The 26,946-nt window shown below is 44.1% G+C and overlaps 1 protein-coding gene across 3 annotated transcripts in view; it reads right to left on the reverse strand.

The window, feature by feature from the left end:
• Positions 1 to 26,946, reverse strand: part of LMF1 (lipase maturation factor 1) — a 203,101-nt gene that overhangs the window by 166,025 nt on the left and 10,130 nt on the right. Inside the window, exons 2-3 of one of the 3 annotated variants that reach the window (XM_074886014.1) lie at positions 26,340 to 26,649; positions 11,788 to 11,798 (exon numbers count right to left, since the gene is read on the reverse strand). In XM_074886014.1, the coding sequence (XP_074742115.1) occupies positions 11,788 to 11,798; positions 26,340 to 26,649 (321 nt within the window). Of the gene's footprint in view, positions 1 to 11,787; positions 11,799 to 26,328; positions 26,650 to 26,946 lie in introns of those variants that run through there. The other 2 variants (XM_074886015.1, XM_074886016.1) reach the window with 2 other exon arrangements.

A 26,946-nucleotide genomic window follows, 5' to 3' on the forward strand; every position in this document is an offset into this window, starting at 1 on the left:
TGGGGATAGTAAGAAAATTGGCAGCTCCAAGGCCCAAGCTCCCTGATGTGGAATCTTTGAGACACCAACTCAACACAATTCAACAGCTCAGTGCACACTTTTCTCCGCACGCCCTCTCTTCTATTTCAGATTTTGCACTTTCGCTCTTGGAATGATTTTACCCAGAATCTGAAGTTCAGATGATGCTCAAGAACACTGTCAAATCCCATTAAGTTTACAAAGATACGGGTTTTAAATGACGCTAAGTCATTACTCATTTCCTTCACACAAATCAGCCCGTTCGCTCACATGCACAAACACACTAACACAAGCACTTTTTGCTATAATAAGTGCAACTGATGTTTAAATTTCTATACACTAAATCTCTCTGAACTACAACACACTTTTTTCTAATTTAAAGACGGCAAGACAAAAAGGTTCTACAATTTCAAAAATGCTGACTTCATTTTTCTGATCCAGAAATCTGTTTAAACTGGTGCATTCCCCCAAATAATCTCTATTTCAAGGAAATGACATTTTTGGACAAAGGAAGTTTAAGAAGACATCCATAGACGGCTCCATTCATGTGGTCACTCACTTTTACATCAATTTCTGCAAAGACAGTGAAGAGTGACAGCTTGTTCCCCGCTCCGGAGAGATCAAGGAGTCTGGCCTTAGAGGAAGATCAAACTTGACCTCTGGCTCTCACTCCATTACCCAATGCCAGTACTTCTACCAGTGTTTAACATGGAGTGAACACAGAAAATGCAATAAACTTCAAAATACGACTTGTGAGAAAACACAGAGGCTTCAAAAAGGGATTTTGCCAGCATAAATAGATTAACCTCTCTAGCCTCAGTAGCATCAAACAGTCAAATAAATACCCTTAAGACAACAACTTAAAAGAAGGGAAAAAAAAAAATCCACACCACTACTCCTCCTCCCAGCAAGAAAAACGAGACAGTAAGAACAGATGAGAGAATGCTGCGATACATGTCCTGAAACCAGCCCTTTATTTTATTGGTGAAGTCAATGGATTAATACTGCTTTTTTTTAATGCACAGCCAAAAAAAATTAGTACCAGATACAAATGGGCAGGAATATTAAAGTGTTCTTCCTCCTTCCAAAATCTTGTCTCCATTGCAATGGTGTTACTGCTCCCTCCACATCTGCATGTGAGCAACTGGGATTCTGCACAGATATTCAGGGTACAGTGCAGATCTGCTGATGATTCTCCAGACAAAGAGCTTTTTAAATCCTATGACTGATTAAAAAAGACAAAAGATCTAGACCATTTAACCTGACTCAAACTGCAGTGCATTTCTGCTCATCAAACATTCCTGATGGAAAGCATCCAAAATCTACAGACTTCCACTCAAACTTCCAAACTCCAGATCAAATCCAGAATAAAAGAAGGATGAAGAATCCCAATAGACTTGGTTCCTTAAAAAAGGGCCCATAGTCCCACCAACCTTCCTCAGAGCTCCAAGAGATGCCAAGTCCCGAGACCTCAATCCTTTAATTTGTAATTCTACCATATACCTCAGGAACACCCAACAAGACCCACTATGCTCAAGAATGGTGCTCCAAAACTTTACATTCAGAGCTGTAATCTTCCTCTATATATTACTGCCACAAAACTTTTATGTGATATATATCAGGTCAGAAAAAGGGCATCTGAATGGTTAACCAGACATAGATAAATCAGATCCACGTTAGAAATGACAGTGTGGTTAATGGAAAATAAAAACGCCAGCAGTTCCTTGGATGTCCTTCAGTTTATTATTATTATTCAGGGGTTATTCTGCACATCAAGGTTTATTTAACTTCAGAAAAATAGAAAAATAAAAATAAAACTCATTCTCCCATGCCAGACTTGAACTTTTGATCGAAGCATGCCTTGAAGACAACTCTGCCCATCTCTCATCCTCCTTCCATCAAAAGCCTGGCGATATCACAATGAATTTAAATAGCGCCTTGCTGAGAAGTGTCAGCCTGTTGAAGCCAGCACTGTCATGGAGCTAATCCATTGTTTTCACTGGATTCTCCCCAACTTGTCTTTCTCACTAAAAATCAGAAGAAACTTTACTGTCTATCTCCCACTTTTGAGGTGTATTCTGTTTTTATGTTGGCCTTCTGGCTTACAAGACACACTCACTAGAACTGACTGCTTTCTAAAAGGTAAAACCAAGTAGGTGGATTATGCTTGGGCTGTGCTGACTCTTGGCATTTATGACAACTGGCAAATATTGCAGGCACAACAAAGTGCCATTATTCCTGCTTGGCAGCTCGCAGCAGCACCCTCAAGATCCTCCCAACACGGTGCAACATGTAGGTGAGCCCTACGGCCAGACAGGAGGTACTACTAAGAAGCAGCAAAACCAGTACTAACCCATAAATGAGGTGAGGACGTAAAATAAAGCTGATGTCCTCTGCAATTGCCTGAACACGTAACAAATGCTATTTCAAACAATTGCCTGAGTTTTGTTTTTAAAAATAGAGCAAAAGGAAAAAAATAATTCCATAGTACAGTATTTACAGGAACAATTTTGTGGCTATTGTACGAGGTTAGCCTTGCTGAAAGGCTTTGCTCCAGTTTGGCAGAGGGAAAATTCATGCTTTTGTGCAATTAAATAGAAGCAAATAAAAGAGAGAGAAGCAACAACTCCCAACATCCAATACAACCGCTGCAACCTCTTGCTAATCCACAACCTGAGCAAGGTCAGAGCGGTCATACCTGCCCGGTTACCTTTCAAAAACTCATCTGGGCCGTAGGACACGGATGACAACTCTGCAGATGCACTCTCCTGCCCTCAACGCACCTCCCCGTCCCATCTCACCACCAAATCGGTCCCGAATCCGAGTGCACCCAGCGCTGCAGCAGGCCTGGGCAGGTGGAGCTCTGCTTCTCTGAATGATGCCCCAAACTGAGGATCTTATCGCTGGGGTCATTAAAATTCCCACAGGCTTTTCTGATGGAGCAGGGAAATTAATCACCCTCTCCCGGCCACACTCCAAGTGGGTAATTACATCTGACCTCCTTAAAACCCCCAAACAAGTGGACATTGTGTTCAGGTTGCCCTGTCTCACACTGCGCACCATCCCTGCACGTTACGAGACAGTGCTAAACCCCAGCCCACAGTGGTGGAGGCCTTTCAGTGGTGGGCAGCACTCCCCTTGCCTATAGCGAGCTTGGAACTAGCTTTTTTCTTTGTCAAAAGAAATGCCTTCTTTTTTTACACAAACAAGTAGCAATCAGTCCAAGCTGGGATGTTTGGACATAAGTCAAATCCTCCTCAAAAATCTGAGCCTGATCAGAGCCAGTGCCTTTGTTCAGATACACCTCCCTATGAAAAGGCTACAAGAAAGATTTTTTTTAATTTTTTTTTTTTTTTTGAAGTGAGCTGGCGCTTTTATTAACCCTAGTCTTGTTTTAGCTTTTGCACAGGAAGCCGCAACTGGGAACACCACACGAAGTTAGAAGTTTAATGGAAAGGCTTAACACAAATCCAACATAAGCTCAGGATAGCAGATAACGGAGACGCTAACACAAGATAAGGAGAACAAGTGCTGGTTTTATATCGCACACAAGTGAACTCAGTGCCAGGACCAAACTGTTCAGGTGTATCTGTGAATAGGTGCACCCTTACATACTTACAGCAACTGAAGTTAACCGAACTGCGTTGTCCTTCTCCTAGTACAAAGATGCCCAGATTTAAAATAAATACCCACATACACAAATTTTCTCTTGTTAGAACCTTGTTAAAAAGATAAAAATCTAAGCAGACCATTGCAATAAGCACATTAAATCCTTTCCTTATAAAGCAGGAAAAGCACCTAAAAAGCGGAGAATGCATTTCAGGAGAAAACACAAAGGTTAGGAAGCTTTAAATACAATACCCTTGCTATTTGCATACAGATCTGCAAAAACAGAAACTATGATTATAATTGCAAATGACTACACCTGCTCCAGCCAAACTGGGCCTCGCAGCTCGATCCGCGTGACAGCATCCAAACGCTCGCCAGAGACGCGGCGCTCGCCTGTGAGCCCGCACCGGCCGAACAACGGGGCTGCCTGTCGCCGCTGCTGGCAGGGACAGAGGCTCCTGCATCCTCGGGCAGGCTGGGCCCGTTTTTGAAGCACACACTAAACAAAATACCCTGCAATCTGCTGCATCCCAAGACCCATAGACAACATCTATGCCACCAGACCTTCAAGACCTCTTTTTTTTTTATTTTTTATTTTGCTGTTACATCTTTAACTCCTGCAGCCTTCTCCCCACAATGCAGGTTTTCGGGCAGACTGGACACATCACTAACAAAAACACGCACACGCTCATTTTGCATTTCTACCATACCCTTAATGCCAAGGTTTCAAAGGGACGCAGCAATTCAGGCATCTCACAGAGCACAAACAGTGCTCCCGACACGTGCGGGCACCCTGCCGTGCTGCTGTACCTCCACGACTGCTCACTGCAGTGGCTTTACAAAGGCTTTTGGCTTTTATGCCATTATACACCAGCTGCAGGAGGGCTAATGACAACAAATCCATAATATGGGGGGAACATCATTGACATAGTCCAAACTCAAGGCACTGACTGTCCATAGACACTTTTGGGGAATAATTTTAACTGAAACAGTAAACCTTCGCATAACTGATGCCACGCACTGTGCAGCACTGCGCTTCCGCCCCACCAGGAGCCAAAAGCTTAGTTAAAGCACCACAGACTGAAACGGGAGATAGGTCTCTCAGCCATGCCAATAACAGATGCTTGCCTTCTAACTGTGGTCAATGTTTTTCAAACTATGGGAGACAAGGATGCAACTTCTCTGCTTTAATACTGGAGGAAATTTCATTTAACTTAACTTTGGCAATGCATTAAGGTGAGAGCCTTAATCAAGGAGAGCTCCACTCCTGCTAGTCACCCAGTTCAACTCGCTTTTTCAGAGGAAAACCTCTGCCTGCAAAAAGCATTTTTGTTTGTTTCCTTTTTATTAAGGCTAGGACAAAAGTCAGTCACAAGAGCTGTGGAGAAACAATTTGCTTAGGGAAAGGGTTTCCCAGTTTCTGCAAGACCAGCGTTCCCATTCCACCCACTTACATTCCTGTATTAAGAGAAAATAAAATCACATCCGCAGGCCGGTCATCGGTTACACAGGTCGACATCCAGGCAACATGGCAAATGGCTGCAGGAAAATTACTTGCATGGAAAGATCTTGTTTGAAGAAGTTATGCACTCATTCCAGCACCGCCATTTACATGAGTCCTTGTTAAGAAGTATTTTATCCCTTAAAGTCATTTGCATAATTGCTGCAATCAAAGGCACTACTTTACAGTAATAACTTTAATGGCAGATTTTTCCTTAAACATTCTTTTTAAAAGGTACCTCCCAAGGTTGGTGCATCCATATTCCAGTAAAAATAAAGACAGCAGGTGACACTAAGGAAACACACGGTGTGGAGAGGGACCAGTTGCTTTTAGGTTTGTGCTTTGTTTATGCTTTATGATGCTCAAAATGTATCCCAGAACGTAAAACTTCTGTCACTTAAACAGCAGCCTAGTTGGTACATTGGCAACTCTGGGTTTTTTTTTCCCTATTAATTTTTATATTTACTGTCTATAAGCTTCTTTCCAGGCTAAAACAAGGTCCTGTAGGTGGGAGTTCATGTCTCACTCTTCAGCTTGCCTTCCCTCATCAGAGGTTAGCAACAAAAAACATCAGGCCTGACACGTGCATTCAACACATACAGCAGTGACTCCTGGGTGATGTATTGTTACTTTGGGGATGTACCATTAACCTGTGGACAGTCGTTTCAGCAGCCGGACAACAAAGAACCCCACCAGCAAAACATTAAATACCTTACAAGTTTTGTAGTATTTCATGCCTTCAGTTCAGTAGTTGCTGACATCTACGAACAGGCAAGTACCAAAAAAAAAAAAAAAATATATATATATATTTAAAAAAAAAAAAAAAGAACTGGAAGTCCCTTCTCCAAAGACCTTGTGGTTTCAGAAGGAGACACTGCAGGAAGCCTGGACAAGCAGCTGGGCATGGATGGAGAGGGAATACGTACAAAGTTGATAGCTGCTCAGCATTTTTGGAGCATGGGACTTGCTACAGCAATTTTCTTATCAAGTAGGAGCTCCAGCCTGCTCTTCTCAGCTGCAGGGAGACAATAGCACAAGAACACAAAAATAACAGAAAGACTGTGAGGGTGGTGAGGCCCTGGCACAGGTTGCCCAGAGAAGCTGAGGCTGCCCCCTTCCTGGAAGGGTCCAAGGCCAGGCTGGATGGGGGTTTGGGCAACCTGGGCTAGTGGAAGGTGTCCCTGCCCATGGCAGCGGGGTGGGACTGGATGGTCTCCAAGGTCCCTTCCAACTCAAACCATTCTATGATGCTATGATATTGGCTACAGGGCTTCAGTAGCACTTCAAAGTTTATTTTTAAGATGGGCAAGAATCACTGGCCCAGTTTTGAATATAAAACACAGATTTAGAGCAAAGAAGCTAAGATCCAACTGGAAGTTAGCGGCAGAAGCCAGCTGGGATTTCCACCCTTCAGCTCCTGCACGTTATTCTGAGGTCTGTGTCCTCCAGATAACGCAGCTTCACTTCAAACCCCGGGGTGTTCCACCAATGCAGCAGCATCACCAACTTGATGCTGGGATGCTCCTCACGGGAAGCTGAGCCAGGACCCCGGGAACATCTTGGCTTTGTCCAAGAGGACTCCACACCTTGTCCATAGGGCAGTTCCATCCCTGGGCGGCATCAGCAGAGGACTTTGGGGGAACACTTCCACTTAATTGAGGTTCTCAAATGAGTCAGGCCTGAATGAAGGCATGTTGCCCTTTAATGCAGGTCTAATTACATTAAAACAAAATGCTTTCGTGAACATGGAGAAAGGCTGGGGAGAGAATCAGACAAGCTATAAATTAAAGCAGAGGATATGAATACCATGCAAGCTGCAGTGTTAGGGTTAACGTGGGTCTGGAAACAGTTTAGAGAAAACCTGGTGTGGCTAGGGGCCAGCTCCAAGTTTAGTTGCTTTGGGCTAATCGTTTCCTTCAGGCAGGCTACTCTAGCACACTAATAGGTTTTAATAAAAACTTCCAATTGGGCCAGTAAACCCCTCATTAAGCTGTTTTTAAAGCATGAATTTAAGAGCGGCGAGGGTAAAAGGTCACAAGGAGTATTTAATTCACAACGGCTGGCAAAAGGTGCTGTTGTGATTGAAAACACCAGAGTTCAAGTGTCCAGGGCCACATAAACATCCGACTCTGTCACTAGACCTGGTTAAGTGACAGCTTGAAAAATAGATTTAATAAGACAGAGAGAAAAGTTTCCCACTCTTACACGAGAAATAGGAACAGCAGATCACAATATTAGCCAGGAACAGGAACAGTCGGTAAGCAGACCCGTCCCTCCCATCTCGGCATGGGGGGAGGATGAATAAATAGCAGTCTATGGCCATCTGGGTGTTCAACCCCGCAGCGATTCCCAGGGGCTTGCTGGGACGCTCGCGCCGCGGCTCCGTGGTCTCCTGCTGTGAACAGAACAGAGTTCTCCAGGAATAACACAGAGCAACCCGTCCTCCACGTCCTGCTGCCGATGTCTCTCCCACACGCCTTCTGCACAGCGAGCTACCGGAGTAACAAGTGCCACCGGGTGCTAGAATGATGCTTCTGTGCTGCCACGCGGAAAAGCAAACCTCTGCCAGTGAATTCTCTTGCACTTGGGCAACCTCACACCCACCACGCAGACACTGCAGATGGGTCTGCAGGAATCAGCGGGTTAAATCTGGGCACAGTTCAGCCCAGACACGTCCCCATCTCAGCACACTTTTAAACTAAGCTTTGGACCTGCACTAGGGAAGTTTGACCTCAGTCATTTCAACTGACTCCCATTTTCTTCGGTGGCCGCAGTGGTGCTCACTAGTATAGTGCAACTCATATGAAAACTTCACCTCTTCCTTGGAAACATGCACTAGCATGGGAGAAACATCTCAATCTTGTACAGCAAAAGCCAGAACCCCAGCTGTGCACTCTAACATTTAATTTTATGTCAATGCACATCTAAAATTCAAGATCCCTGAAGACCTTTTAAAAGAAAATCCTCCTTGGAACAATTTGCATTGAAGTAAAGAGTGAGGATTTAACAAGTAATGGAGAATTACGTACACTCGGCTCTCAACTTTTTCTTCTACTTCTAATCAAAACACACTTCATCTTAAATCCTGAGATAACAGATGCAATATAAAATTTGGGGGCAGGCATGGGTATGACCGAAATTATTTGCTTATTCCATGTTTACAGATAATGGAAAAAAACCTAGGAGTCTAACTCAATCTTCAGTTGATTGTCTTCTCTCCATACCAAAATTAACAAGCAAGTTTACTGTAAGAGGAAAAAAAAGCTCTTACTTTTAAAATATGCTTCTAATTCTAGCCATAGAGTTGGCCTGCAAAGAGTGCAGAAGCAAGGTTCTCTGGAACAATCCCCAAGGAAACATTTGCTTTGGCTCCAAATAGGACACTTTTGTGCATCAAGAGTCAAATAAGATCAGCTGCTTCTCAATCCTTTCTGTTTAATGATCCCATTGATAGCCAAGAGGTAAACAGACACATTTCTGTCTTTTCTGCATGTTCCTTGCTGGGAATCCAGATTGCTGCTCCGAGAGGTATCTGACGGCCACGGAGGTGACATGTGGAGTCAGAATCTCCCTGGACAGTTACATCATTTTCCCACACCACACCTGGATTTTTACTCTACAGAAAGACGTGGCTGTCCATTACAACTCACATGATCTTTGCAGCTTTTCTGCAGCTCTGCTTAGCTCCTCACTGGTATCTCATTTGACAAGTATCTCAGGACAGACTTAGGGCCATCAAACTGTCTTTTGAATATCTGGGGCTACTTAACACAATAATAAGGCAGAACAGAGAAGAGAGGACAAGAAAGCTTGTAAAAGAGCATCGTCTTTTTCAAAGCCTGTTAGAACAGAGATAATAAATCACTATATTAAATCAGGCTTCCACTGGAAAAAAAAAAAATGTCCTTGGGGGACAGAAACATCATCAGGAACTACTGCTCCAGGAGAGCGCACCCTTGCTCAGAAAGGGTCAGAAACAGCAAAGCTGTCAACACCACAAATCTATTGAAGCAGCTTTGGTCTCATTCTAAGCCAGGAGAAAAAATGTCTTTAATTTCAAAGAAGGATGAAATAACAAGTTGACCTTGCTGGTTCTTTCTAGTCCTAGCACCACAGCTGCAAGCTTCAGAGAGAGGGAGACCTGCTGTTTCTGGGGCTGAGCCAGGACCAAGGGTGCTGAATGAGGCCAGCTGGCTCATGGTGGCACACACAGGTCACCAAGGCACCTAGAAAGGAGCTTGAACAGAGAGGGCCATGGAGGAAAGCCCTTGGCACACCACAGCTCAAGGAGGAGATTTAGGCTGAGAATGAAGTTGCCACAAAAGCTCAGCTATCTAGGAGCAGCCTGACTGCTGGCCCTGCAGGTGTGCTCCTCCAAGGACAGGCAGCACCTCCATCCATCCATTCACCCATCCCTGGGACTCCCGGCAGCCTCAGCTCAGCTAGGAAGAACCAAAACCCACACTCAACAACCAGAGCGTTGCACAGCCAAGAGCAGGGAGGAAAAACGAGCCATCGAGTCGGGCGCTCCCGTCTCCTGGCAGGGAGTCTCGCACGCCTGAGCTGTACCTATCCACAGGGAGGGACCCCATGTAAAACCTCCGTGCGCTCACTGAAACACGCCACGCTACATCTAAAGCCAAATTTATATCCGAATAACAATAAATAAAGCCAAGAAGTGATTACAGCTCGGCTAACTTCAAAACAGCACTAACCCCCAGGCGGATGCCCGCTCCAGGATTTGCATTGCGGAGCACCTCTTCACCTTTCAAAGATAAATAGTCCAATGCAGCCCATGCTTTGCACTGTGAAAACTCTTGCACGGCTGTTTCGCAGTTCATTCCCTAAAGTGAAGAGTGTTTTTAATAACTGTTACCTGACAGGAGTAAGAGCAAAGAGCAAAACCTGTGGCAATACCAGTTGATCCCATTTGGCCTAACAGCTTGTTGTTATTTCCAGACTCTGGAGTTCTTTAAAATTCATAGGGACAGCCTGCAGTTTTAATAGAGGCTACCAAAATCCATCTTAAGATGTATCAAAAAAAAGCACACTTCCTGGAGGGGAATAGGAAACAGTCAGCATTTACAAAGATCTCTCCAGGAATTTTTTTTTTTTTTTTTAAGATCTTGCTTTGAAGTAGATGCTACCAAAGAATAAGGCTTCCAGAGCTCAGCAATATTTAATGTACTTCTACAGCAATGGATGACAATGTTGTTGTTTCAGCTATATTATAACAAAAATATTGTGGTTTTCCTGTATTCTAACAAAAGTAACTCAAGATTTACATCTCATTCATCTTACTCAGAAGTAGCCCTTAAGCCAAAAACAAGGAAGGGAGAGACCCTACTGCGTACAAAGGACTTCAGTAATCCTCATAGGGTGGCTATCCAGTTGGGACATAAAGAAAGGCCAAAGAAAGGTAAAACACCACTTGCAAAAAGCAGTTTTTCTACAACCATCAGTGAGAGTGGAAAACATATACAGAAGATGAGTAACTTGAGTTAAAACTAAGATGGGTGTCCTCACTAATCCTACAAAAGCATGGATTCATATTGTAAAGTCCAGCTGGTTAAAATACCCACATCTGATTTGGAAGTATTCTCTCAAACACACAGGAGTAGAAACAATTCTCCATACTCCTCCGCCTCTCCACTTGGTGAAGCACCATCTCGATGACCCCACGTGCACCAAAGCAGTACGTCCACTTACAACTGATTAAAACAATCAATCAGTAAACAAGGAGACGGACGCGATTCCAACAAGGAGAAGGGGAGGCAACCTCGGTCATTACTTTTGCAAGCCTCCATAATACACAGACACAAATGGACTTTAACTATTCTTGTGCCTTATACTAGAATAACCAAATTTGTATTTGTGACTGGCTAGTTGTATCTTGGGAATACCAATGCCCTTTTCATCCACACAGTGACCCAACATCCTTGTCCACCCACCCATCCAACAGCATGAGCACCTGGCTCAAGGGATGAGAAGATACGACCAAATAGGCTGCTTTAAGACATTATGCCATGGCAGCACTTCCCAGAAAATCAGAAGTACACTAGCAGTTTTCCTAATATTTCCACAGAGAGGAACATTTTCTACCGGGATTTCTAACTTTCCATTTAGACTCTGGGTGTAGGTTTGAATATTTAACACTGAAAAAACCCCAAACCTGTACAAATGCATCAACTTTCCAGACCTCTAAGGGAGTAATATCTGCACCCCACACCAGTGGAAAAGCAGATGATACGAGTAAGAGGTTCCTGAAATTCATACAAATCATGAGTGGAAAGGGAACTGGAATTTGGGAGGAACAAGTTCCCTCCCAGGGGTGTCCTTCAGACCACGCTTCGTTTGGTTGCCTCAGGCTTAACTATTCATCTTTAATGTCACCCTCCAAATGATGCTGTTAGTACTTACACAACCCTTCACCAACTCTCCTTCAAGCTCAATTTGCAGAGTTTACACCAGTTTTCCATTCCTTAGGGCCATATGGGCAGAAAGAAATTCAGTGACAGGCAGAGAATAGAAACAATCAAAACTTAAACATTTAACAGAGAAAGACAGAACAGGCAAGCTAGAGTAATGTAAAAGCTACATACCCACAAATGCATCAATACATTATTACTGCAGATTTTTTCTCATTTTTATTCACTTACCAAACGAATACCTGCAAAACAAAATGAAGAAAAAGCAAAAAAATTAAAATCTTGGTTGATCAATGTAGGAACCTATGTCTCATATTAGTTTTATTTCAAATTTCACACATTTTGAGTTTCAAAACGCATCTGTCAAGGAGTATGGAAATATGCCTGAACCATGTAACGTGCAACTCAAAGGCACTAAATTGTAAACTGCTGCTACCTGGAAATGCGAGAAGAGCAATTCCCTTATTTCTGGGCAAATCAAGCTGCTATTTAGCACTCTGAGCAATCGGCCACCCTTTTTTCCATAAAGATGCTAAAGCAGCGTACCCGGAAGAAGCAGCACCGTCCCAAATCACAACAGATACTGGGCTTCACAAAGGGCTGCTCCTCACCTTGCTCCGACTTAAGAAACTCTTCTGAGCGAGCAATCTAGTTGATAGTGCAGCTTAACCAGATTCTGCTGCAAAATTATTCATTTATGGTTTCCAAAGCGTGCTAAGCACCTCCCAGGCAAAAGACAACAACTGAAGTTGTTAAAAACACGAAGCTTGATGCATACTTCTGTGCTGATGAAGCCCACGCTGCTGAAAAGCAAGAAGTTACTTCTCACTGGTGAACTATTCGCTGGGTTTTTTCCCCTTTGGAACGCAGGGAAGTCCAGCCCCATGCCATCTGCTAGTGTACTGGGTGCTCACCAATCCTCGGTGCCTCAGGAAAAGCCATACACACTTACTGTATCATTTTCATGTGAATTTTTGCCAATCTGGTGCATCATTTAACTTGCTTTTTTAACTGGTCTTCTCACTGAAATTACCTTTAGCCTCAGCTACAAGATAATGATTTTCTGTAAGATTACAAGTTCTGATTAAAAGTTAAACCCAAAGGTTAACAAGTTTTAAGATGCTGTTCTTTCACAGACAGCTTGTGTTTACTCCCATTAAGGCTTCAATCCCACACCAGGGCTTTATTATTTGTATCTGCAGCATATTGCATTACACTAACACCAAAAAAAAAAACAACAGAACTCCAAAACAAACAAACAAAAATACTCCAGGCTTTTAAAAATTTTCAGAAAGATTTGCTCTTACTGAAAATGTCCTGACTAGGTGTGCAAATTTTATATTCATACATGTGTAGTTTGAATAGTTCTACAATCCATCAGTCTAAATATTTTACTACATTTTTAACAACAATTTCATACCGGGCTACTGATGTAGAGAGAGCAATAACTTTAAAATGCACAACAAGTTTTAACTTTCTTAATAAAAGTGGCTCTTTATAAAGATATCTGTCATTAAGAGCAACCTAACTTCGCTGTTGTGGTGCAGTTAAACATAAACTTGTACGAATTATTCTTATTTCTTGGCAGAAGTTAAGAACCCCCTGAGGCTCATTTAAAACACACACACACAGAGACACACACAAAATGAGGAATTAATAAAATATTGTATTCTTCTGAACCACATTAAGTTTTCTGACGTGTGTCTGTTGCTGATTACATCAATCTAGGCTCCATTACTTGTCATGTGATGACAGGCAAACACTTGTGAATTTATTTCTCTGAAGAAGCCTGCGATACAAATGCCAAGGAAACCAAACCAAATGGCCCACTCCAAATACATAAAAGCAGCAGGGCTTCTTGCAGGGATTTTTTTTTTTTTTTAATAGGTACAAACAGGCAGGTACCCAATTCCTGCAGACTTCAGGTTGTAGTTTGGAACCTAATTACCATTTTTCCTTTTCAAGTTCCTCTTCCTTGCTTATATGGAGTAAACAGAAGTGTTTATTAAAAAAATTGATTTTTTTTTTTCCTACTGCCTGCCTTGGCATTTGCAACATTACCGACAGATAATGACAAGTAAAAACATGGATTTGATTTTGCGGGTTTGGGGTTTTTTGACAAATTTCAACAGAGTAACTTTTGATCTGTACATTGTCAAAACCAGAAATTTTGCAAATTCAAAGTATATTCCATTTGGATTTTCTAAATCAAATTAAAACGTGATGTCATTTCTGTTTTCTGGTTGGAGAAACAATGTAATTAGCCATGACTTGTCATTAGAGGCAAACTTCATGTCACGCTTAGAAAGACTGTAAGTATCAGCTGGGAATCATAAACATCATCAAATATTTGGGTTAAATTGTTTTCACCACATTGTCATGCTGATTAATTTTAGTCAAGTGTATTCCTGGAAAACAAAAACTGATAGCAAAACACAGCTTAAACTACATTAAACTACATCACTCCTGATGAAAATACTCTCCGTCATCAGTGCCCGTGGTGGAGGCAGCACAGAGTCAAGCTGGGTCTGAAGACGTGGCTCCGCAAGAGCCTCCCATGTCTCCAAACCACACACGGGCACCGCTGCGCAAGTGAACAGGGAGCTCCCAAACCAACCCAGCAGAAAACATCACATTTTCTATATAACACCTTTTTTTTTTTTTTTCCTGCGCACAAAGCACGTGGGATGATGGTTTCTATTTGCTCAAGAAGGAGGAAAAGCAGATCGGCCAGACTTGCCCAACAAATTTACATTCCTTCTCCACTCACCTACCTCATAGCTACACAAATTATTTAATGCAAGAGTTGTCTGGGACAGGCACTCCACTTACAAGTCTGTAAAACATGACAAAATTCTAAATAAAGTCTGTTAAGAAATAATATTAGAACAGAGACAGGAACTCTGATCTTTACATCTATTGATGCTTACTAGGAAAATACATCTGTATGTATAATCCAAAAAAAAAAAAAAAAAAAAAGAAAAAAACAGTCCTATCCACCGTTCGCACCCTGGCAGTGCCCAACACCACAAGGTTCTTCCAACTAAACTGATTTCCACAGGCAGGATAATTCTCTGCTGCATCCCTAATCTGCAGCTGGTGTTAACAGCCTCTCTCGCTGTTCTCCACGGAGAACATCCTCTACAGAAAGTGAACCCAGATGTCAACTTTCATCTCCATTATGAATCTCTCTCATTCTCTGGGCTGTATAAATTGGGATGGGGGAAAAGATATTTGGGTAGTAAAAACATTTTCTCTTCTCCATCAGGATGTGGCTCCAAAATCTGCTGTAACAAGGTTTCCACAGCAACACCCCTCCACAATGGAAACCAGGTAAAAGCTACACTGCGAGGTATCCCTTCCCTGTGAAGAAAGGAAGTGTGACATATTAACCACCCCAGTCTTCCCTGCAGTACCCAGCCAGGGAGAGGAGGAAGTAGGGAACCATCTCCGCAGGAGATAGGAGCAGCCTCAGGCTGCAGCGGGCAACCAAATGGACACACCACTGGCAGAGTGGAGAGCTTCCTTCCAAAAAATTCAGTAACAGGGAAAGCTGGACAAGCTGCCTGCCAGAAATCCAGGCATTGCATCAGGGGAGAAAAAAAGGGCTACGCCATGGAAGTGTAGAAAAATGTGGAAAATCCACCTGTCCCAAGACAGGGCTGAATGTGAGAATCACCTCTGACAGGCACCTGTCTAAGCAGCAATGGAGACTCCACCTCCCTCTCCAGGTATTCAGCTCAGTGTTCCTCCATACGTACTCTTGAAGGCTTTTCCTTATGTGTAACCTCTACATTCCTTTCCACCATGTAAAGCAACAGCTTCTTGTCCTATCCCCGCCGAGACAGCGAACACAGAACAGCTAATTTCCATCCTCTGCTGCTTTCACGCACTCGAAGATCTTTTGTCTCCTTTCGCAGTTTTCCCTTCTCTCAACTAATCAAACTCAGCTCCTTCAGCTTTTCACCACAACAGGCCGCTTTCTTCCCTGCTGCCAAGGCTTGTGCCTCTTCTCTGCCCGGTGTGGGGCCGTAGCCACTTCCAGCACAATGTGACAACCAGATAGGAGATGCTGGCTGACACCTCCCCAGCTCCGAGAAGTGGAAAACCTCATCCACTGCTGTCTTGCACACGACGCTCCTAAAGTTACTGGTTTACGTGCCTGAAAGCTTGTTTGGTGAACCACAATATACCAACCAAATTAAAGCTGTAAACACTTCAGGACAAAAAAAAACCCCATCTTTTCAATGTATATGTATGTACAGTACCTGGCACCTGGGGATCCACTTCCTCAAAACAAAGAAGCCAGTTGGCAAACTTAACTTGCAAGAGCACGAGAGTCCATCAAAATGAGATGACAGAATTAGTCTAGTGCACCATTAATTTCAGAACATCATTAACTTAAAAGTGTGGGGGTAAGGAACATTTTTGACAGCTGGTTTCAGTTGCTGCCAAGCCTTTAGTATTGCACAGCGGTCGTGGGGGGAGGAAATAAGCTAGAATGGTAGTAAATGAAACCACTCGTCTGGTTTCTGGATTCACTTTATTGTGGTCACAGATCTCTAAAAACTGGGATTCTGCGCTCTGTAATTACAACATCCACATTTAAATGGAAGGAACGGGGATAACATTTAAAAAAAAAAAAAAAAAGAGAGCGCTCAAGGATGAGGTTTACTCCTCTGTTTGCACATGGCGCTGGGAAAGGTGCCTGAGCAGGGCTGGAGCCAGCGGATGAGGGACGGGCCAGCCGCCCTCCTGGAGCCACGCCGGGTGCTCACACCCCGGCCCCTGCCCACGCAGCCGCGACGCGGTCGGGCACTGCCGCACGGCTCTGCCTGCGGCCGAGCTGGAGAGCCATCCCAGCACGGCTTTATTTTCCCTTGTAAGGCAGGGAACCAGGCTTGGTTAAGGATACCAAATGTGAATTACCCAACTAAGCCACGGCACTCGCTAACTGTCCTGTCCGTGCTCATTTCCAAAGCTAAAAATTATTACAAGCCCTGGTTTACACGACTGCAGAATTTGCCAAACTCAAGTGAAGTTTGCTTTGGTTAAATCCTTCCAGTGCCAAAACCAGATGCTGAAATGGCAGCCTTGGGAACTCCTCTCTGAGCTGCTCCTAAAGTCCAAAGCAGGAAAGGTGGGAATGGGAGCCGGCAGCAGGAGGGCAACTGCAGCTCCTCCACCCCACCAGAGCCTGGCACAAGCTGCACCAGGCTGCCCGACCTGCCAAAACCACTGCATTTCCCTAGGCAGAAACAGGCTTGAAAAGTGTGTGCCCAGCAAGTGGGAACAGACACGGATGGAAAATAAAGGAGTCAGCATTGGCTTGAACACATTCAAGGCCTAGAACAAGAGGCCAGTCCCACGGCGGTGTTTTGGTGAGCGGAGAGGCAGCGCAGATCGAGCGCTGCAATCCTGCTTTGTCAGGACCAGCAGCAGAAAGCCTTGTATTTCTGCTGCCAGCATGCTGGCAAGTAAAATCCCAGGAAAACTGCATTTCAGTAATTCCATTCTTTGATTTTTTTTAAAAAAATAAATCATTTAATTGCATTAATTCATCTCTCTCCGAAGGCTGGCCCTCCACCACCAATCATCCCACAGACTTGGTGTGATTCCCCACCACATGGAGAAGTCTGCGGCATGGCTCTGGGTTTCAGGGCAAGCATGGCCATTTCTTCTACGCCAAGTTCCTAAAGACATGAGTTATTCTAATGCAAGTTTCCACCTACTTTCTACCCCAGACTCTTTCCCCAGGAGAGCTTGCTTGTTTTTGCAGTCGCTTGCCTCCCCTTCTCCAGGACAGAGCTGCTGTTTACCCAGCCAGACCTGGAACATGTCTTCACTAACAATAACTCCGGTGGTGCAGTAACCCCAGCCCAGTGATGAGCCGGCACCGCTGGTAGCTAACGCTGTTCTCAAGAATAAATTTCTGGATTAAGACCCTTAGGGAAGTTAGTAAACACAGATCCCACCACGGATGGCTTGGACCCTTCCCTAACCCCTGATTGCTTTTCAGCTGTACCAATCACTGCATTAACATTCTTTCCAACCACAGCTGTTTGAGAAGTTAGTTGAGTTAAACAACATGAACGTGTGCTGGACCAGACCGGGTGCATGAAGCTATTTGGCAAGTTACAGTTTAAAAAAAAAAAAAAAAAAAAAAATCATGAAAAAGACATTATTCATTCTCTTCCTAAATCTTTCAGCTGTGGAATCAATACCCCACGTCTACACACTGGATACAGCTGGCAATTAGATGTGCCAGATAATAAGCAATTAAAAAATATTTGTCTCTGTCTCTGGCAAAGGCCTGTGGTACATCAGACACTGCACAGCCACGCCACTAACCACATAATCTTCTGATAATTTCTTTGCTCTCATTTTCTCATCGGCCACGATTTGCAGAAGCGATTGGAATCTAGAGACAGTTTGTGCAAAGGAAACAGTGGGGGGTTATTAACTGTCCATAGAGCAGACGCAGCTCCCTGTGCCACGGCTCTGCCCAATATCCCATTCCCATTGCTGCTGGTGTTTTTAGCATGGTCTTCTCATGAAATCAAGTTAGGGGTAGCAAGCAGGAAGGAGGTGAAAGAACATTGCTACGTGCCTTTTGCTGTGCTATCAAAGCATTGCGCTCTACGACATTGAGCCATTTTGTCAGGCTTTTTGGAAAGTGAAGTAGCAGACACATGCCACCACTTTTCTACGCTTTCCTAAAACTACATACAGGTAACTGTCCTGACATTTAGACAGAAGCGATTACTGGGATTAACAAGATGAAAGGTTATGAACCAGGACTCAGAGGGCAATTCCACAGCGCACATTTAACAGACGGAGCAGGCGTTGGGGCAGGAGGAGCTGGCTGGCAGCGGGATGCTTACGGGAGCAGCACCAGTCAGCACCCGCTGCGGTACAGACAGAATGCTACAGCCCCTGCACACACCTTAAGGGCACCCTCGGCACAAGAATGTTTTCTACTGTAAACAAAGACATGATCTCTTCTACGTACGGTGAATTAATTTTTACAGATCTCTGGCTATCTTACAGCAGATTTAAATAAAAAAAAAATCCTCCAAAGTTGCTATTATTAAGTGAAACAAAGCCAGTAATTACAATAAGTCAAAACAATGCATGCAACCAATCAATGTAAAATATTTAAATTTCCCTGTAGTCTCCCTCTTTTTAAATCTATTTAAGTTCCTACAAGCATTCACATTATTCAAATGACATTAATCTTAGAGGCCCTACTTGCTACAAAACCAATAGCCTCAGCAAGAATGCTGCAATCTCCACACTGCAGCTGCTCAAAAAACCCCTGCACACCATTTTACCAAAGCTGCTTCTCTTGTTTTTCACGTCATGTTTCAATGGCAAGTTAGACCATTCTCCAGGAATATATTCACGGAAGCAGGCAGTGACCAGACCTGGTGCAGCCGGAGATCCCACCAAAGCATCCTTTGACAGCCCTTAAGGGCTTTTGGCAGCTCCTCTCCTACTGACAGCTCATGCAGATCTTCTCAAATTCATGTCATAGCGGGACCTGGCTTCTTCATCAGCTTCATCCCCACCTGCCTTTTCAGTCCACTCCACTCACACAGCCTAACACACGTTTTTTGGAGTAGATGTCGGCAGGAACACGCTCAAACCTTGGACATCCTGTGGCAACTGCACTCTTTGCTCCTACTTGCCCTTTTAAAAAACCCAGCCTAAATTAATGGCATACAACCCATTTCCACCTGCATTTAACTCAACTGCCTCAACCCAGACAAGTAACCTCACACTGCAGAGCACACATTTACAGGGTTCGGGGACTAAGGCAGGCGAGCTCGCCACGGCATCGCCCTCCTCCTTCCCAGCCATGGCTAATGCCAGGCGAGCCGATGGCAAGGGGCTGACCCTGCTCGGGGGCTCTCGCTAAACCAAAAGCCAGCCTAGGGCAGGGAGGGGAAACCTTACATATGCTGGGGGGGTGTGGGGGAAATGCTAAATGATTCATTTCTGACATCAGCCATGATTAAATTTTAATCTCTCAAAGAAAAATATGGTTCTCATTAGCCTCATTAGTCCCCAGTTGTACTGCAAGGCAACAGTGTCACATGGTATTAATCTTTGTTTTCATTAATATGTCATATCAACTGCTCACAGCATTCTTTGAAACCGATACGCTCCCTCTCTTCTGTGCGAGTAGGAAGTGCCAAAAAGCAGCTTCCTCGACAGGAAGGATGACCCCCTGAGATCCTTCAGCTTTTGGTTTACGTTTCTAGAGATAATCTTTTCTTTCTGGGGAAAGAGGGAGGGGAGGTCGGAGTAAAAGGGATGCAAGGCTGCGATCCACAGTAACAAAGAAATTCCTGAGGTTTATTGCCAAGGCCAGGGCCAGATAAAGGAATAAGATATTCTAAGTTTTCTTCTTGTTGTTGTTATTGGGTTATTTTGGAAAGCTAGAAAAATAAAGCCAGGTTGCAAAAAGGGTTCTTTGCAAGCGGGTTATATGCAAAGCCCCTAGCAAACTTCAAATTACTCCAGTTTAGCATATTCATCAAGGTGATCTTTGTTAATGTGATTCATCTAAAATCCTAGATACTTTTTTTAATACACAAAATTGTACACTGGATTCAGGCGCAACATTAATTTTTGCTTGGACTTCAAACTTTGGTATCTGTAAAGCTGATACCAAATAAGTCTTAGAGTCCCTTGGTACGAGCTTGTATTATTTCCAGACAGGCAGATAAAGCAGGATATAGACTGATGGAAAGACCTTGCCAAGGTCACACAGTTAAGTACAGCCCGACACATCCATTCCTGCCTGTACAGTGAGGTCTCGGAGAACTTCCCAAGAGAACCAAGAGTACTGATGAAACCCAGGAGACGCCAAGTTCCTACTCCCTGCTTGCACAGCTCCTGATCTTTCAGTGTTTGCTTGCTCAGGGGCAGTCAAAAAAGTCTTACAGAATTACCCACGCTACTGAATAAAGTGTGCATTAGCTCAAAGGCACCCGTGTGGATACATTCATTCACCCTTGATCTGGCTTTGGTCTGCTGGAAGAGCAAAGGGTGATTCTTCCATCTGTATCCTGCATGTCAGACCAGGACTCTTCTAGTCATAAAATGAGTATCTCCGTAAGTGCTGTGTCCTCAGCGTAAGAGGGTCACAAACCAGTACACTTCAAAATGGGAATGATGTTTTGCCAAATCCAGCCCACAATTCACACGCCGGCTGTTTTACAAGCTGGAATAAGAAACTCAGAAGAGATCCATTTCGAACCTTTACTGGATAGGATGACACTAGACAAAACCCCAAGTGCTTTAGACTGAAAAACCAAAGCTGTAGAATGTAAGAGGAAAGAAAGTGGGGAAGAGGTCCATTTAATGGCTCCTAATGCCCTCCTGGAGAGTGCAAACACAGCCCTGAGCATCTCATCAGCCCCCCAGCATTTAATGGAGCTCAGCCTGAGCCAGTCACCAGTTCATCCGCTAGCACACAGAAGACTGTGATTAAAGTCCTGCATAGGTCAAGTGGTTTTTAATGAGACATATAAACCACAAAACCTCCATGACATACAAGTCTTTCTTCTTTCTCCGTTGTAAATGAACTTCTGAGGATGGTAATTTAATTGCAATTAAATTACATGCCTCAGAGACGTGCTTTCATGACCTGCAGTATACCTGTCCCTCCACTAAGTCCTTAATATTAAAGTTAAAAGCTATTAATATCATGTTCAATCAGCTAAATACAAAAAAACACCAGGCATCCGAGGTTGGAAAGCCAGAGGCAAGTCCTCCTCCCCGTGCTCTAGAAAAGTGTTGCAGCATCTGCAACTTTTTGGAAACCACCTGGGCATGTGGGCTTCGATGGGCACGTGAGCACAGCTCAAACGGCACTCGCCCGCAATCGCTGGGGTTGTACAGGGGTGAAGCACTGTTCCGCTTCATATTCTTTGCAGAAAAAAAAAAAGTGTGCTGCTTAGTCTTATGTTACCCTAAATACCTGTTAGCAGTAGCTCCACCAACATTTTCCACAAGGGAAGAACACACTGAAAAGAACGCTGTAGCCACCTCATGCTGTAATGTTTTATTTATTGGCGTGTTTAACCTATTCCCTTGAGCTCTTGTAACTCTACCAGAATCTTAGTCATGAAAGAAAAAAAGGCAATAGGATTTAAAAAACCACAATTCTAGCTTTTGTATCAAGTGTCTTACAAACTGTACCACTGAATGCTCTCTAACAGTGGGCAATAGGCTTTGTAAAATGAAACAACACAATAACCAAGGGAAAGGAAGGGTTTTCAGATGACATTTGAAAATGCTGAGGGAGGGGGGGTTGGTTCAGTGAGGAAACAACAGAAGAAGAAACAGGAGATCAGTGGCAGAGTAGTTTAAAAGTTTGTTTATATAAGAAAATGTAATAGCTCTCTGGAGACACCTTACTGTGGGATAAAAGTGATTTTATTCCAGAATTACAAATTCACTTTAGAAGTGCATTAGTTATTCTGGTACAAAAGTGATTTAACTTCTGCTGGAGCACCTCTCCCGGAGAGCTTGTCCTAACAAAGGACTTCTACTGCCAATGGTCCATCTCTGCAGACATATGCCCCAGCAGAAACCATAGGGAATAAAACCACAAACAGAGGTTTCATGAGGTCACCTGCAACAAGTATTTTTACTTTTAAACAAAGGGGCAGCTTTTCCCATTCTTGCTTAAATGTATGACAATCCATTATATTAATATTCAGGAGGGAGGAAGTGGGGAGAAAGGCAAAGCCATTCGTACTGGACCTGAGGAGCTGCACGAGCGACTGAACGTAGACAAGCAGGACTTGCAGTCTGCAAAATGGATGCTGAAGTATGGGGAATTCCCACAAAATCTTTTTAAGCATCTTTAGCTTTATTAATTAGCTTTTATTACAAACTGGGACCACTTTTTACTATTATTATTAAACTGAAAATAGGCATAGTCTGCAGAAATTTCAAGAAAAATCAAGGCTAAAATTAACATAACTATTAAGCACTTCACCCAGCCTATGGGTCACACATTATATATTCTTCTGCGCTGGCAGATTTTTGCATTCTTGACAGTCCCCTCCTACTTCAAAAGCTCAAAATGGCAGAGGGGAAAACAAATCCAGTATTTTAAGACAGACACCCTGAGCCTGTGATGCAAGTGCAGCACCATTATACCCATGCCCCATGACAAGGAGAACACGTCCACATTTAGTCTGAGCAGACCCCAAATACCACCGCCGTTTTGGGAACAGAGTTCCCAGAGTTACAAAAGCTTCCCTGTGCATTCCACTTTCAAATTTGGCAAAGGCAACCTTGGTCCTGCATTTCACAGGTACCAAAATTAACATGCTGTTCTCTGAAAGCTAGCCTAGTTTTGAGACCCACTGAAGTGCAGATTATTTCAAACAGTTCACTTACGCTTTGGCAGAGCCAACACTAAACTGGCGAAGTCAAGAATTCAGGGCCAGGACAACATCCTGGCCCCAGTTCTCAGGATTTTAGATTGCCAAAGTAATCCTTATCCCACAAAATCCATCACAAACAGCTCACATCAGCCTGTTCCAGGAGCAGCTTTCTTGAGGGTTATAACACCCTCAAAGACCTTTAAGCCGGTCCCTTGCCGTGCTGTCACAGCAGGCTCAGCTGTCCCCAGGCACACAGCATATTCCCTGGCTCACAGGTGGAGGTCAGCAGTACCGGGGCAGGCAGGCAACATGTCCTGCCCTTCAAAGGAGACGGTTTGCTCTTCTAAAGCTTCCTCTGACTCTGAGCCCAAGCCAGCTGGACAGCAGTTGAAAGACTTGCTCCTTCAGCAGCGCCCGGTATCTGGAGACTCCAGCCCAAAACAAATAGAAACATTTAAAATTAAAATAGAAAAAGAAAAGGCGATAAAAGGAATAAATTGTTCCTCACTGGCCTAAAGAAGAGAACTCTATTCCTCCTTATCACCCCGTATCTTCCTTGAACCAGCTTCCCAGGCAATTACTGCAAAGGATTTTGCTGGATCGGGTCAGCCCACGGGTCCGTGCCCAGCCCAGCAGTGCTGGCTCGCAAGAGTCCACGCCTGCCAGCTGAAGAAGAACATTAAGAAAGACCATACAATAATTACAAAACAATGTGGCCACAGGAGGAATTTCTTCCTCATTTCAGACTCCTCTTTGCTGAGCTATCTCGTAACTCTGAACAGGAATGCCTGACGACGTTGTCCTTTCCCCCTTTATAAGAAGTCAATGTGAGTCAAAGCTTTGGAGAACAATAAGAACTCATCTGAACCTCTCAATCTGCCCAAATCTGAAAGTAAGACAAAGTTAACAGGACCACCTAACCCCACCTACAAACCAGTGTGAAAGGGCAGTTTTAAAGCCAGCCTTAGTTCCAAGGCCAATGCTGCCACCCACCCACCCCTGATCAGCAGCAGAATTCATGAGATCTCAGGTACTCTCAAGCTCATCCCTCGTGCCACCGAAATTCCCTGAAGGATGGTGAGAAATTAGTTAATCCCTTCTTTGCTCTTTCCCCACATTCACTTGCACTGTAAGTACCAAGCCACCCAGCATCCCTTTCTCCAGGGAATTGAACGTCACACTGCATGCACAATAATAATATGGTTTTGACCACCCAGTGACCCATTTCAGAGGATCTAATGAAAAATGTAACCACAGCTGAATGAACTGTACTACTAGGTTGCTTTGATTCTTTTCCCTCACCCTTTTACAAGAACCTAATTTCCTGTTTAATATATATTCGAAGACATAATTAAGAAGAGATGAAGTTGAGGCAATGCCTTCTATCCCCCCCTCTTTTCTCTCTCACTCCCTCCCCAGAAGAACCTGACCCATTCCCTTGGTGTATTATTGCTGCATAACCAGGAGTCACCTGCCTGGGCCAGGGTAACTTTGAAACTCCAAATCTGAAGTAGCAAAGGAGGAAAGAATACAGCCTTATCTCAAATATCAAGAGTCAATTCCTTTCAACCACAGCATCCACAAGAGGCAAACTCTGGGCTCCGCTTGCATTCCTGCTGGCCAGCTCATTGTCTTCAGAGCTGCAGAGACCTGACGCTTGGCCGTGAGCTTCCAACCCCCTCAGGAAGAGGCATTTGGACAAGGTCTGCTGGACGCTGGTGGTGGTTTGGTGCAGCAGTGGAAGAAGGCTGCCTTCTCTATCCCTGGCCCTTTGCCTCTTCCTTAAAGACTTAAAAGATGACAAAACAGCCATGCATTCAACAGGCACAACTGGATTTATTTTGGCAAAAATTCAAGAGTTCTGCAGGACTGTCACCCCTCCAGCACCAGCAGAGAAGACACCACAAGCCTGCCTGTACCAGGAAAAGCAACTGGAGCAGAGGACCAGCACAGAATACAACTGCCCAACGAGACACGGAGAACACGTTCCAGCTAGCTTTTTTTAAAATCAAAACTGTAACGACATCATAGCACCACTATAGCCACAGCACCAGTACACTGAGCACTCCAGAATGCCTCATGGACACTAACGAAGAAAGCCTGTCATGCTGGTATCTAGTTACCCCACTGCTTCAGGGGCAAGCCAGATCAAACCTTCAGCCTCGGGAGTCACTGCGGATCCAGCTTTCAGCTAGAAAACCTTTGCAGCTGAAGGGAGAGGTTGTTAGGGCTTTTTCCACCCCCACAACCAGAAACGCAAAGAGAAGGAAGTCAAGGAACACATCCAGATTTTGCTGCTACAGTGACACAGGCTCCTGTATCTCTGGAAATGAAAGCAGGACGATGCTTGAATTCTTGCCCTGTAACATAAAACATCTAGAAAAATAGACGAGCGATTTTGGAATAACTTGGAAATGGGCAACGGAAAACTATCCACCAAGTTATTTTTCAAATTTTGTGGCTTGCTTTCACAGTCTTAAGTTCATGCTGAGTTAAGAGCTCAGAGAACAGAGCTTTTCAGAAAACTGAAGCTGTTATCCTTCACCCACTTACATACCATCTGGAGTAGGATAGGAATGAATGGGACAGGACAAGATGCAGGCCTGCCCAAGCACATGCAGATCCTTAAATTTAAATTCACTGAGCCCATCTACAGGGAAGGTGTCCCATCGTGTGTTATTGAGCCAGAAGATTTGAGAAGAACATCCCAGTGATGCAGCTGTATCATGCCCACAGCTTGGGCACCTCTTCATGGCCTTTCACTTCCCTGAAGTTGCCACATCACCTCTGTTACAGGCAGAGAGGTACCTGAAGAGGTGAACTAATGAAATTTGAGGTTCTAAGGGCCCACCACCTTTTAACCAATGTATTTGGGGCCTTAACAAGTGTGAGGACCACCTAAAGCCTTTCCTTTTGCACCACAGCCTTTCCCTGCAGCAAGGCGATACGCAGACAGTCACTGTTTCTCCTTTACTTTTTCCCCAGAGGCTTCATGTACTCATCATGAGTGTCCCAGCTCTCTTCTGGATTGAACTGAAAACTGAGAAACCATCTCCAAGGTAATTATTGGGGGAATTCCCTTGCAACAGCCATGAGGAAAAGTACTCCACAGCAGGGACAACGTGTAGCATGGCACATTATGCAGCCAATTTGCCTCTCTCAGAGGATAAGAGAAATCAGTGCAGATATCCCACGTAAGAGCGAGAGCAGGGGCATGCCCATAACCCATTTCTGTCAAATGCTTTCCTTATCTCACATACCTACACCGCTCCTTACCAGACTACCAACCTCAAATGGTAACACAAAGTCAACATGTACAATGAACAGCAAGAGATTACAAGGAAAAACAAAGCAGAGAGACTGTTAACCTACCAGATCTGTCCAACATTGACCAACGAGAGGTAGAGAACCCACAGGACAGCCATGAGGACCATGTTTGCACATCCAGTTACCAACACAAAGGCTGAAGTGGCCAGGCCAAACAGGGAGAGGTAGTCCAAGGTGCTGTCCATGTCTGACCAATCCAGAAACCAGATGATTGTCGGTGCGTAGCTCAGAGCATCCAGGTTGATCTTCCCTTTGAAATACTTTTTGACATTCTGCAGGTACAGTTTACAAGGGAGCAGCCCCTTCTCTCCTATCAGCTGCTTATTTTGATGATATGCCACCAGGAAGGCCACAACTAGAGGAAAACAAGGAGGGGGAAAAACAGTATTAGAAGTCATCCAGGCTGAGTCCAGAGTTACAGAAGTATATTCATGCCTCGGGAAGGAATTGATTCACATGTCCTCATCTCCATTAAAATACAACACAGTCATTTCTATTAACCACGATGCAGAAGGCAGAGGAATTCTATAAATACTGTCTGTGCCTTCACACCAGGAAATGGCACAGAGTCTGTTTTGAGATAATTTTCTCCTCAACAGCTGCAAGGGACATGCCACTTGCTTCAGGCAAACTCAACAATGCGCTTCTGGGA

The sequence above is a fragment of the Strix uralensis genome, chromosome 16 (assembly GCF_047716275.1).
Source record: "Strix uralensis isolate ZFMK-TIS-50842 chromosome 16, bStrUra1, whole genome shotgun sequence".
Taxonomy (NCBI): Eukaryota; Metazoa; Chordata; class Aves; order Strigiformes; family Strigidae; genus Strix; species Strix uralensis.